Source organism: Sus scrofa, chromosome 18, assembly GCF_054392235.1.
Source record: "Sus scrofa isolate SSC_HxYL_T2T_F1_AM1 chromosome 18, Sscrofa_HxYL_maternal_Yorkshire_Landrace_v2.0, whole genome shotgun sequence".
NCBI classification, from domain to species: Eukaryota; Metazoa; Chordata; class Mammalia; order Artiodactyla; family Suidae; genus Sus; species Sus scrofa.
This window is the reverse complement of record NC_139400.1, coordinates 23,181,014-23,193,506: the sequence shown is the minus strand read 5'-3', so window position 1 is coordinate 23,193,506 and position 12,493 is coordinate 23,181,014. Positions and strand designations below refer to the sequence as shown.

Sequence of the window (12,493 nt, the reverse complement as noted above, 5' to 3'; positions counted from 1 at the left end):
ACTTAAAGAATAGAACTGTCCTTTTAGAATTCTGCGGTTCCGTAAGTGGTCAAGTTCAGGGTTGATCTTGCCACAAAGCTGATGAAGAGAGTGGGCAGTTGGCAGGCTCAAGAGATGGTCTTTGTGATGTTGCAGGATCGCCTACCAGAGGAACGACGATGATGAGGAAGAGGCCGCCCGGGAACGGCGCCGCCGCGCCCGGCAGGAAAGGCTGCGGCAGAAGCAAGAGGAAGAATCCTTGGGGCAGGTGACCGACCAGGTGGAGGTCAATACCCAGAACAGGTACTGTCCTCTTTGAAAGGGAGAAGGTCTCCGTTGCTTCTTAGCCTGTCTGAAGAAAGGGCTATGTTGAGCCAACGCGTTTCCTTCTTGACTCAACTCAACTCTTTTTCAGTCTTTCTAGCTTAATTCCTGTGTGGCCATTTGAAGCAACTAACCAGACTGGACAGTCAATCTGATTTAGATATTAAGACACTGATACGCCTTTCTCTCCCCACCTCCACACCATCCCATCCGCTAAACATACCCCATCTGAAGGATTTTATTTTCTTTCGTAATCTGGTAAATGTTTTATTTCCTGAAATGATGGTTATATCCTATTGACATTCATTATCCAGGATATTGTTATCTGTTTTGAACTGAAGATGTATTAGTTTAATAGTCTCTTGTGCCTACCAGTAGTAGATAATACTTGAAATTTAAAAGTAGGCATTCATGGCAGATGTCTTATTTTTCCTGATGTAGAGCCTAAATCAGTCATCTCTGATCACTACAGTATTCCGCAAGGGGCAAAATTCTGTTTAATTTAATGAAATTATTCCAACAAGCTTATGAGTTTACTACTACATTTTTTCCTATATAAGCCCTGGTAGGAATCAGGAAAGTCACAAACACTTAATAAGTTGGACCTCTTCAGAAGGGGCTTTTACAAGGTCACACATACAAGGTCACACAGGCTATATTATACTAATGGTTAGTATGTGTCATTTATATTCTCCAAGATAGAGAAAAGATGAGGCTATTTGGAGGGGGAAATGGGGAAAAAAATTGACTTTAAAACTATGGCCTGGTTAAATATAGTGAAATCACCATATAAGATCTTTTGTGTGGTTTTGGTTTTAGTTTCTTTTATTTTGTGTCTTGGGAGGGCCTCCTATTCAATTCATCATCTTAATTCAATCTATGTAGAAAATTCTGAAGGGAAAGCGTCTGGCCTCTTGAACTTAAATTGTAGTGGGCACACAGGTTTCTGAAAGCAGTCATGAGAATGCTGGCCGGCAGGAGGATTCCATCAGGAAGCTCAGTGATTAGGCGGAGAAACAGGCCTTGTCCCTGGGTAAGTAGCTCCTAATTAGGGAGGAAGTGTAGCAAAGAGATCGCAGGTATGTTTTCCACCAGAAGAGTTCACTGTCTGGCTTTGCATCCCACCTCGACCCTTCCTTCCTTCCTTCACTGACTGTGTGTTGCTTCGGTTCAATGGAAATGAAAATTACACCTTCCGCTTAGGAGTGCTGTTACATTTAAATGAGGTGACACCTATAAAAGGCACAGTGCTTGCACATGGTAATTTTGACCATTATTAGGAAGATGATGTCAGTGTCTTACAGAGCAAGGCTACATAGTCTTCACAGCCTCTTCTGTTAGGGAGCTGAGGGGATGGGAAAGAATTTAAAAATGACATTTTGGAGTTCCCGTCGTGGCACAGTGGTTAACGAATCCGACTAGGAACCATGAGGTTGCGGGTTCGATCCCTGCCCTTGCTCAGTGGGTTAACGATCCGGCGTTGCCGTGAGCTGTGGTGTAGGTTGCAGACACGGCTCGGATCTTGCATTGCTGTGGCTCTGGCATAGACTGGTGGTTACAGCTCCGATTCGACCCCTAGCCTGGGAACCTCCATATGCCGCGAGAGCGGCCCAAAGAAATAGCAAAAAGCCAAAAAAATAAATAAATACATACATACATAAAAATGACATTTTAAGGCCCTTCATGAATCCGGTTATTAGTGAGTGATCAACAGTGCCTTAAAAAGTGACGAGTGCCTTTGGTTTATTTGCTTTCAAAGTCTTGCTTCTGCTTGTGTTTCTCTTCTTATTTCCCATTTTATTGTGATTAGTTATCTCATGCTGTTGACTGAGTACAAAATTCTTGGGTTTTTTTAGTAAAACATGTTTGGACCCGAGGACATGTGATTTACCTCTGACGTCTGAGGGCTAAATGACTGTAAGCGGTACTGACCTTCTACTGGTGATCACGGCCATGATTTCTAACCGGCGAAGAAAGGCTCCATAGAGTCTACTGTTTCTTACCCTAAGCGTTCCTTAAGCTGGCCAGCATTTTGGAATTTGGGGTACCTCTTAAAAATTATTTGAAGTCACTTGATCAGATTCCTTATGTATAGACTTTCTCCCTTCAATTCTAAATGATTCGCATTTTGAGAGAAACTTAATCCTTCTGTGTCTAATTCATGAAGACAGTGTCTTACAGCAACAGCTATGGCCAAGAAAGTTTAAAATCTAGCCTTTACTCTGCTATTTCTTGTTGTTCAATGTGAAACATGTTTTGCTAAAATTAAGTGAACTTGAACTTCAAAAAAGCCCAGGTTGGTATGAACCATGAAATTTGATGGCGTTTCTAAAACATGGTCTTCCAGCTCTGGTCACAGCCCTGGTATCACATGACTGGTTGTTTCCTGCCAGTGAAGACCAACACCCCCGGCTTGGGCAGCGTCCAGCATCCCGCAATAGAGAGCGTGGTGATGGACATGCTCCGGTTTGGTTTTTAGAGATTTTCTTTTCTTCTCTTATAAACATTAAATTTAACTGTCCTTTGTCTGCTGTAGAAAAGAAGGACAAGGAACCCTTGATTCATGGACATCTTGACCCCCCAAAATGTAAATGATATATATATATATCATTAAATTTATAAATTTTATATGTATCATTAAATTTTAATATCTATTTATGTGAGTAGTAAGTCCCAAAATTTTAGTAGTTTGATGCAATAATACATACCAGGCCAGTGGGGGTACTTTTGACTGGCAGAACAGGTCCCCTGTTTTCTTTCCTCTTGTGACTCTGTCAGCTTCCGGGGCTTTGGAGTCCTCTGATGTAGCCAGCAGACAGTGATAGAACGGGAAGGGAATGTACCTCTGCTTCTTACTTGTCTTGGTCTAGACATCTCACTTCCGCTCACGTTTTATTGGAGTCATTGGGCAGAGGGCCCCACAAAGGTGTGAGGGGGAGGGGAAATATAACCCTGGGCTGGAGGTCATTTCCCTGAAACCGTGGAAGGAGGAGAATGAATTGCAGTGGACAATTAGATGCCTCCACCGCAGGGGTCATCAGCCTGAAGTATAGCATCTCTGCGCTATAGCATATGCTCCCTTCCCCTCCAAGTAGCGTGTGGTCCAGCAATCCCCACCAGGAATTCCGGATGACTTGGCATCATGGGAGAACACCATAGGATGTGAGAGGAATTCACACCTTTTTTCAGTTTGGTCCTTGTCTTTGAGTTCCCCGCAAATCAGATGCTGAAATAAAGATTTGAGCACAAATTGTTTGCTTGTAAGGGGATCCCAGAGAAGAAACTGGTAGTGGTGTCGGGAAGTGAGACAGGGAGGGGAAGGCAGCCAAATAACGGCTTCGTTACCAAGCAAATTACCACTGTGGGTATCCGAAGCTTCGCTTCCCTGGGGACCTCTAAGATCCAGTGTGGTGCTGGCACCTCAGAGCTATCTGCCTCCAAAGAAGGGAGCTGAGGTATTTATACACCAGCACTCATCAATTTTTGCTTGAGGCAAAGGGCCCAGAGGGCATTAATACTCCAAATAATCCTAGCTTATAGAGTTGAGTCCCCGCGGCCAGGGAAAGACCATTGGCAAAGATCCGCACATGCTGTCAGTTGAAAGCCAGGCGGGCATGTATGAATATGGCTACTTCCAAGGGGATATTTATGAGGATATATTGTATACATATGTACACCGTAGTCCCAGTGTGGCATGGTACATGAGTCCAGCTGACCGATTAACCAGCAGGCTGTCTTTGGTGTTGTTTCTCTTGCCCAGTGTGCCCGATGAGCAGGTCAAGACAACCACCACGAACACTCAGATGGAGGCCGATGATGAAGCTGCACTCCTGGAGCGCCTGGCTCGGCGGGAGGAAAGACGCCAAAAACGCCTTCAGGAAGCCCTGGAGCGACAGAAGGAGTTTGATCCAACCATAGCAGATGCAAGTTCGTCGCCACCAAGCAGAAGAATGCAGAATAGCACAGCCGAAGATGAGACGGCGGAGAAGGATGAGAAAAGTGAAAGTCGCCAAGAAAGATACGAGATAGAGGAGACAGAAGTAGTCACCAAGTCCTACCAGAAGAATGATTGGAGAGATGCCGAAGAGCAAAAGAAGGAAGAAAAAGAAAAGGAGGAAGAGGAAGAAGAGAAGCCAAACCAAGGGAGCATTGAAGAGAATCAGGTAGAGATGGTGGTAGAAGAGAAAACAGCAGAAACCCAAGAGGAAACAGGAATGGCATTGAAAAATGGGCAAATCAGTGCCGATGAGCCTAGGACAGAGGAGGAGAGGGAAAAAGGTTCACATGAGATGCCCCATAATGAAAAGATAGAAGAGGAAGCAAGGGAAAGAGCTGAGGCAGAGAGGGCCCTGTTGGAAGCCGAAGAAAGAGAAAGAATGAAAGCCGAGCAGGACCAAAAAATAGCAGAGGAGAAAGCGAGAAGGGAAGCAGAAGAAAAAGCAGCTGCACAGGAGAGAGAAAGACGGGCAGCAGAGGAGAGGCAGAGGATTGAGGAGGAAAGACGGGCAGCAGAGGCGAGGCAGAGGGCAAAGGCAGAGGAAGAGGAGAGAGCTAAGATAGAAGAGCAAAAACGGCAGAAGCAGCTAGAAGAGAAAAAAAAGGAAATGCAAGAGAAAAAGATAAAGGGGGGAAAGGCAGAAGAGAAAACAGAAGGGAAGTGGGTAAATGAAAAGAAAGTACGAGAAGATAAACTTCAGACAGCTGCCCCAAAGAAACAGGTACAGTAAACCTTTTGCACCAAGTGTGTGATGCCTGCGACTTATGAGAAATGTAATGCACATCAAATTTGGGACTGAGGCCACATTCCTACAGCCCCACATGCTTGATTGTTTGGCAAGCTGTTCATTTTTTTTAGGTCATAGCAATAGACAAGCATAAAGCAATCAACTGATAGTTAAATATTCAATCGACCAAATTTACTGGGACAACCAGCGAGAAATGATTTGCTCTGTGCTTGGTTGTTATGACCACTAGAAAAATGAATTAACCCAAAGATGGTAAAAGCGGTGGTGCTGCGCTGCCTTATGATTCTGCTGCTGCATCTTAATTCATTCCTTTTAACAACTTACCTCTATCCACAGGTCTACATGGGGCAGGAGGACCACAAGTCCTCTCCTTATCCATGTGTTTGGCATTTAATAAAAAGGTGATAAAAGTTGGGGTGGGAAGCTGACCTGAAGAAGCATGGTCAGAAATGTCATCTTAAGAAGGCAAAAATAAACCCTTTGAACTTAACTGGTAATAAAGGAGGGAAAAGAACAAGTTTGGACCTTTTATGAAAAATGTCAAACCTCTGATTTGCCATCATGTAGACCTGAGCTTAATGCAGACTCGCAGAAAGCACCCCCTTAGAACAGACTGGTAATTAAGAGCACACGTTTTGCTTCTTTTACCATCTGGATGACACAGATAAATGTACACGGCATAAGGAAGGGTGGAAATAGGGGAGGGGGAAAGGGAGGAAATGTTCATAAACCCAGAAACATATTTTTCCCGTCTGCGAGGCTGCATTAAAAGTCCTGTATCTAACCGCTACCACCACTACCACCTCCTTTGCCAAAAAAAAAAAAAAAAAAAGAAAAAGGAAAGAGAGATGCTTGTGTAGTCACCTCTCCAGAAAGAACCCTCTGTCGCTACCTCTGCATTGCACTGAAAGTGTCTTTCATTCCTGCTTTTTACAAGGCGCTCACAGCTGCCATTGAGCTGATCAGGACCAAGATGCGCCACACCACACACCAAGTTTGTAAACACGCGCGAGAAGCACCAGTCCCGCTCCATTTCAGCCAGCACAGTGGCAGGCACATGAGAAAACACTGGGGTGGGAGGAAACTATCCCACGTTGCTGACTGGGGGACATAGGAGCACTGGGACAGCCAAAGAGAGACTGAGCACCCTCTCACTCTTGTACGCTAGCAAGGGCTTCTTTTAAATGAGTGACCTTACCATTCTTAAAAATAAAAAGGAAGAAGAAAGGGGGGCTAAAGTGCAAGCTAAAAGAGAAAAGCCCCAAGAAGACAAGCCTACCTTCAAAAAAGAAGAGGTAAATATCATTGAGAACCTAGTCGTAAAGCAACAGAAAGCAGCATTCCATGACATTTCAGGTCCAATGATCTCAAAATTGTAACCTCTAATCCCGTGTTTTTCAAGCCATGAGTCGTGATAGGTTGAATGGTGGCATTAACTGAGAGCATCTCAAAATGGGTTAAATATGTCAATCTGCATTTTTAAAAAATGAAATAGAATATTTAATATCAGAGGGCCTTGTGGCCAGTAAGTATTGCTTTGTGATATAAGTTGTCTTTTTTACTGTGGGTTACAGTCAGAAAGCTTGAAAAACACTCCTCTGATCAGTCTTTGCTGCTTTCCACTCATCCAAGTGCTATTTTTTCCCCCTTGAGCCATCGTACTTGCATTTCAATCATGAAATATTTCCAACTGGCTTTGATTAATGATTTAACTTTTCAAAGGAAAACACTCCCACACATCTCAGTAGAAAATTTGGTGAACTGAAGATGCTATTTGGTTTCCAAAAGAAAAGTTTGGCCCAATGTTCTGCATTGCATTTCTGAGGCACACACACAGGAGCTGGTGCCAGGGTGTTTGACTGTAGGTAAGTAATCCAGTCAGGGGACCAGAGGCTGTGCAGGAAGAATGTCATTATGCTCTGACATAATCAAAAGGCCACATCAGATAGCCTGCCTTTGACCCGATGTTAGCCGTCAGCTTATGTTAAGCAATCCTAAAAATCATGACAGTATGTAATACGTTCAGAGTATTTGAACATGGCAAAACTAAAGTATCAAAGGTAAGAAGACTGCATTACCACCACCTATGGGACTGAATTGTAGCTTTGGGCTCTGACTCAGACTCTTGCTCCTTTTCTCCACCCATGGAGAATAGAGGAAGAAACAGAAAAATCCGTATTTAGAAAATAGATGAGATTAAATACGGGGCTGCTTGTTTTCTTCAACTTTTTTTTCCCTAAGAGCCACATGAAATGTAAAGAACGCCTAGTTCGGGTCATGTTTATTTTGTTTAAGGTGTGTGTCCCTCCCCGTTTCTAACAGAACTTGTGGTGCTTTGGGGACGTGAACAGCGCCCATTTAAAAGCAGGAGCAAGTGTAAATGCTCCCAACTAGAACACTAGGCAGCTGAAGGAATCATTGAACATGTTGGGAAACGCTGTTCTCATTTTGTTACAGAAGAAAAACCAACAAATTTATCTCAAAAAGACCCGAAATTACCTGAGAACTAAACTCAAACAGAAATATCTCACATGAGTTCATCTCTAAAGCTAGTGTTTTGTGGTGAATATATTTATGTACAGAAGAAAGAGGGCATGAAATCATAACTCAGCAATTAAGTTTATGTGGAGGAGAGGAAGCTGAATAACTTTTTTTTTTTTTTTGTCTTTTTAGGGCTGCCTCTGCGACATATGGAGGTTCCCAGGCTAGGAGGTTCCCAGGCTACGGCTGCCGGCCTATACCACAGCCACAGCAACGTGGGATCCGAGCTGTGTCTGAAGCCTACACCACAGCTCATGGCAACACTGGATCCCTAACCTGTTGAGCAAGGCCAGGGATCAAACCTGCATCCTCATTGATACTAGCCAGTCTTATTACCTCTGAGCCACAACAGGAACTCCCTGAATAATTGTTTAGATTTCGACTTAGTTTAATTCAATTCACTACAATGTGATTTGTTTTTAATGACCAAGGCCTTCTGTGTCTATGTTCAGTGCCCAAGAACTAGAAGAGGCTCCAATCCCCACTGCTCCTCTTTTCAGATAAGACCCCTGTTCAACAATGGCCATGGTGTGATGACCTCTGACCTGCCGTTCCCACTTTGCCCTCTGGCACATTCCAGTATCCCAGCACTTGGCTTCTTTTTGACACAAAGCCAGATTAGCTCCTCCACCCAAACTTAAAAAAAAAGTTGTCATTCCTCTTTTAACATTGGTCCGTAACTTACTAGTTGAAAGACTAGATTTTCCCACGCTCCAGCTGTTTATGCTGTTGCTTCATGTGGATAACTTGAAACCATATTTTACTTGATTTAACCCTTTGAAACACCCTCCTCCTCCCCCTCCCACCCCACCTTTTGTCGCCTCCCCCTCCTGAAAAAATGCCTTCCTCTCAAGGAGCTGTGCAGGATCGGTAAACACCAACCTCAAGTGAGCTGTCTCAGAGCAGATGTTTCCAGAAGTCACTCCCATACCTTACAAACAACCTTTCTCCCCTGTAGTCTTACTCTTTGTGGTGACAGGTCGTAGATGACCATCAACCGTGAAACTTCATTTCTGCTTTTTCTCTTCCCCAACTATCAAATGCCTCTTTTTAGTTCTTCACCCTAGAGCTTTTTTTTTTTTTTTTTCTGACTTCTAACAGGAAAACAGTTTCCAGCAGAGCTGTTCCTGTCACGTTGAAACTGATATTCATATCACATAGGCCAAAGCTTCTCAAACATTAGTGTGCATGCAGATCACACGCAGACTTGGACTCAGTGGGTCTGTGTCGAGCCTTAGCTCCCTGTGAAGTCCACCTTGGCCATGGATCATCCATATGATAGATGTGGACCCGGGAAAGGAATTGAGGCTTCTAAATCTAGCAAAAGTGGGTTCAGTTTAGTCTCAAAAACTGTAACTTGCACCAGTGCTCCTCACTCTTCTGGAATCAAATAATGCAAAGCAGTGTACCGCAGAGCCCGGCATCTCAGTCCTTTTAGACTTGCTCATGACCTTCTGAGTGTCTCTCTGGCACAAGGGCCTGTCATCGAATTCCCACCCCCTCACACACACATTTAGCTATGTGTTATCCCATGGAATATCCCGGGTATCCATCGTTTTATCCAGATGGTCACATTTGACTAGAGCCTTTCTTATGAGTGTGCCGATGTTACCTGTGTAGGAAGCACTTTAGCTCCTTCAGGTTACATGTTAATCTTAATATCCTCATATTAATCCATCAGCACAGATTTTCTTCATGGTAACATTTTGATCTAGAGGATCTAATGCTTTTCCCAGTGGGCTCAGAATATCCCATGAGCTGGGTTGAATCTGCGATAGAATCCAACCCACTGTACTCCTTAAAATAAAATTTGAAGGTGTTGTGGAATTAACTTTATTCATTTCCCAGAAAGAAAAAATAGTTTGCAGTCAGAATCAAGTTTTCATTATTTCTTTGGGAATTTTTCTAAGAACGTCTGCCAAAGAGACCATAAGCATACCATCCACTGTAACCTTTGCCAATAAAGGGGGGATTTTTCTTCTGTTAGACGTGTATTGTTTTACAAATCTATTTTACACACATTTTCAGTCAGTAAATCAGATCATGCATTTGGGGAGACTGGAAATATCTCAGACTCCAAAATAGAAATGAGTTAAAGGGAATTTCTCTTTTTATACTGCTTCCCAAACTGTGAGATTTGACTCAGAATGTCTTTCATGGGTTCCCTGAGATAGGACCCTCTCACCCTTAAATGTGTTCCCTAAATACTTCCTAACCAGGAAAGAAACTCCAGTCTGTGGTTTTGGGGTCTGTAAGCACCAATGGTGGATCAAAATGAGAAGAGACTTGCCTGCCCCGCCTGCCCAGTGAATACTGATTTATTAGCGGGCAGTGATAGCCACCAAGGAGCTGCATTAATGCTGTAGGACAGACCAGGAGCTTCTCTCTTGCCTGGAGTCTCTCAGGACACATCAGGAGCCAAGAGAGAAATGACAAGATGAAAGATTGGGAAGGGATCATCTAGTCCAGTTCTCTTTTTTTATGTACCTGCAGCCGGCATTCCAGAGACATTAGGCTACTTTGAAAGGAACACAGCAAGTTTGTTGACAGCTTTCAGATCTCCTGACTTGCAGACAAAACTCTCAGAGTGAATGGCAAAATAACAGCCAGCATGTCCAAGGGCTGTCCTTGATGTATGCCCCTTGGAAAAAGATTAAAGTCATAATTAGGGCAGCATCGTAGTGAATAGTCCATCTATAGTAATTTAAATAGCACTCAGGGAAGGCAACCAGGCAAAGGACTACCGAAGCCTCATCAGAGAAGAGCAAAAATCTGTACTCTGCTCAGTAAAACATGCACTTAGGTGGGGGTGAAGGGAAGAGGGTGGAGGTTATGGGAAGTACAAAATAGCTGCAGGTGGGGGTGAAGGGAAGAGGGTGGAGGTTATGGGAAGTACAAAATAGCTGCAAAGAGATGTGTGGTCAGGTAAGAGGGACCATCCTGGCCAGCACCCCATCTTCTTAGGTTTCTTTAGCATGTTAGTGTCTTGTCGCTCTTTGTCTTGAAAAGAGCATTAATGAACCCCAGCCGTTTTCACACTCACTTTTTAAGAATGGGTGAGATGATAAAGGTAAAGTAATTTGAGCTCCTTTATTCCCCCCAAAGCTAAGTAAATGCAGTTTATTTTGAAATAATCTGACTCACTGTGAGGAACTTGTAACACAAAACCCTCAAAAAAAAAAAAAATTAAAGCTGCTCTCCCTGTATCACCTAACTTTCTCCTACAATAATCGCAAAACCACATCCAGAGACTAAATTATTACCTTCAATGGAAGTCAAGGTAAACCCTGGAATTTTTCCCATTTCATTCTATCTTTAATGGTTTAGATGACTACAAACGTACCCCCACAGGTCTCTGAGTCATCCCCCTAAAGGTAGGGTTATTATGTCTTCTGTTCTGGGGACCCAAGTTATTCATTTGGTGAAATACATGGGTGGTCTTCCCCTGCCATCTGCCAAACTCAGCTCGACAGATCTGGTAACTCGGTAGGTTTCTTCTTTCCTCCTCAACACGTTTGTGTCCTCAAGTCCCCTTCGTCCAAGAAGAAATCTGTCCAAGCAACCTGGCCATTCTCCCATCAAGGCCACACTAATAATTGCTCTTCCCAGTGGGAACTGAAAACAACCACTCTTAGGTGGAGTTCCCAGAATATAATCATTTCCAAACGGTAACACCTCCACTACTTTGGAAAATAAAACCTCAGTGAAATCAGGAATGATCTTGACCTCCTAAAATTGTGGTCAAGGTCTTTCCTCAGAGGCTGGAGGCCCATAGCTCATGCTCTAAGAATTTCCTCTGATTTCAGCTCTACCACATTATTCTCTAGTGGTTTGTTTTACTTGTGAGTTTTCTGGCTTCCTAACAATGTTGGGTCTGATTTGGTGATACCAACCAAAACCCAATAAGATTCTTATTGTTATGTTTCTTCCTGATCTATACCACTGACTAGATCAAAGATGAGAAGACTAAAAAGGACAAAGAACGCAAGGAAGAAGTTAAGAGCTTCTTGGATGGAAAGAAGGGACTTACAGACGTGAAGGCACAGAATGGAGAATTCATGACCCACAAGCTCAAACACACCGAGAATACGTTCAGGTAAGAAGTAGTGAAGAGTTAACAGTGACTCTGTTCACATGTGGAACAACAACAAAAAAAAATCAGTCTCCCTACCCTGTGTCTCCAGACAGAAACGTGCTAACAGGCAACATGCTTTTGTTGTGAGGTCATTGGCCATTGTCTTAGAGATGCTCAGTCAGCAGGTCAGGCTATCAGTCACTAACAGGCGACCAGCAGGCATTGCTCAGACACGGTTTGATCTGCTTTTCCCATTATTTGGCAAGGCAGATCATGCTTGGCATCCATGGTTTTTTTGTTCACTGACCTAATATGTTCATGTAAGATCAGTTTATTAGAAAACATTATGACTGGAGTTAGTATCATTGATTTGGTCTCTGTCTGGTCCAGCCAACTTCATAAGAGAGCCTTCTCAGTACCATTTTCAAGAATCTATTTGCTTAAGGTTGTAAGTAATTGTTGCCTAAAACCATGTTTGCTCAGTAGCCAAATACTTCAATCTGATTCATTTAGTTTAACCGTGTGTTTCCAAAGTACTTAGAGCCCTCGATGTTACTTTGTGTTGGGAATCTCTAAGAGGGAGGAAGAGGGCACATGACTACCACCCTAGTTTGGAAAACCTCCTGCATAGCTTCAGTTTCCTCTTTTCACCCCCTCCCCACTTTATCTTAACTATCTGGGCAGCTGATTTAAGGACAGAGAGACAAGTATATGCAGGTAAATCCTCACCTCTAGATACATTGAATACAGAGAGCCGCCCCTGCCCCCCATCAGCTTTGCAGAAGGACTCAAGTTGCAGAAGCCTGCCATAGACACCTGGCTGCCTAAT

General features: G+C 43.4%; 1 protein-coding gene across 25 annotated transcripts in view; it reads left to right on the top strand.

Annotated features, from left to right (window-relative positions):
* Window positions 1–12,493, top strand: part of CALD1 (caldesmon 1) — a 287,937-nt gene that overhangs the window by 249,488 nt on the left and 25,956 nt on the right. For 11 of the 25 annotated variants that reach the window (XM_085005410.1, XM_085005409.1, XM_085005407.1 and 8 more), the window contains 3 exons: window positions 136–282; window positions 4,064–4,466; window positions 11,540–11,685. In XM_085005410.1, the coding sequence (XP_084861536.1) occupies window positions 136–282; window positions 4,064–4,466; window positions 11,540–11,685 (696 nt within the window). Of the gene's footprint in view, window positions 1–135; window positions 283–4,063; window positions 5,022–6,265; window positions 6,344–11,539; window positions 11,686–12,493 lie in introns of all 25 variants that reach the window. The other 14 variants (XM_085005401.1, XM_021079167.2, XM_085005402.1 and 11 more) reach the window with 2 other exon arrangements.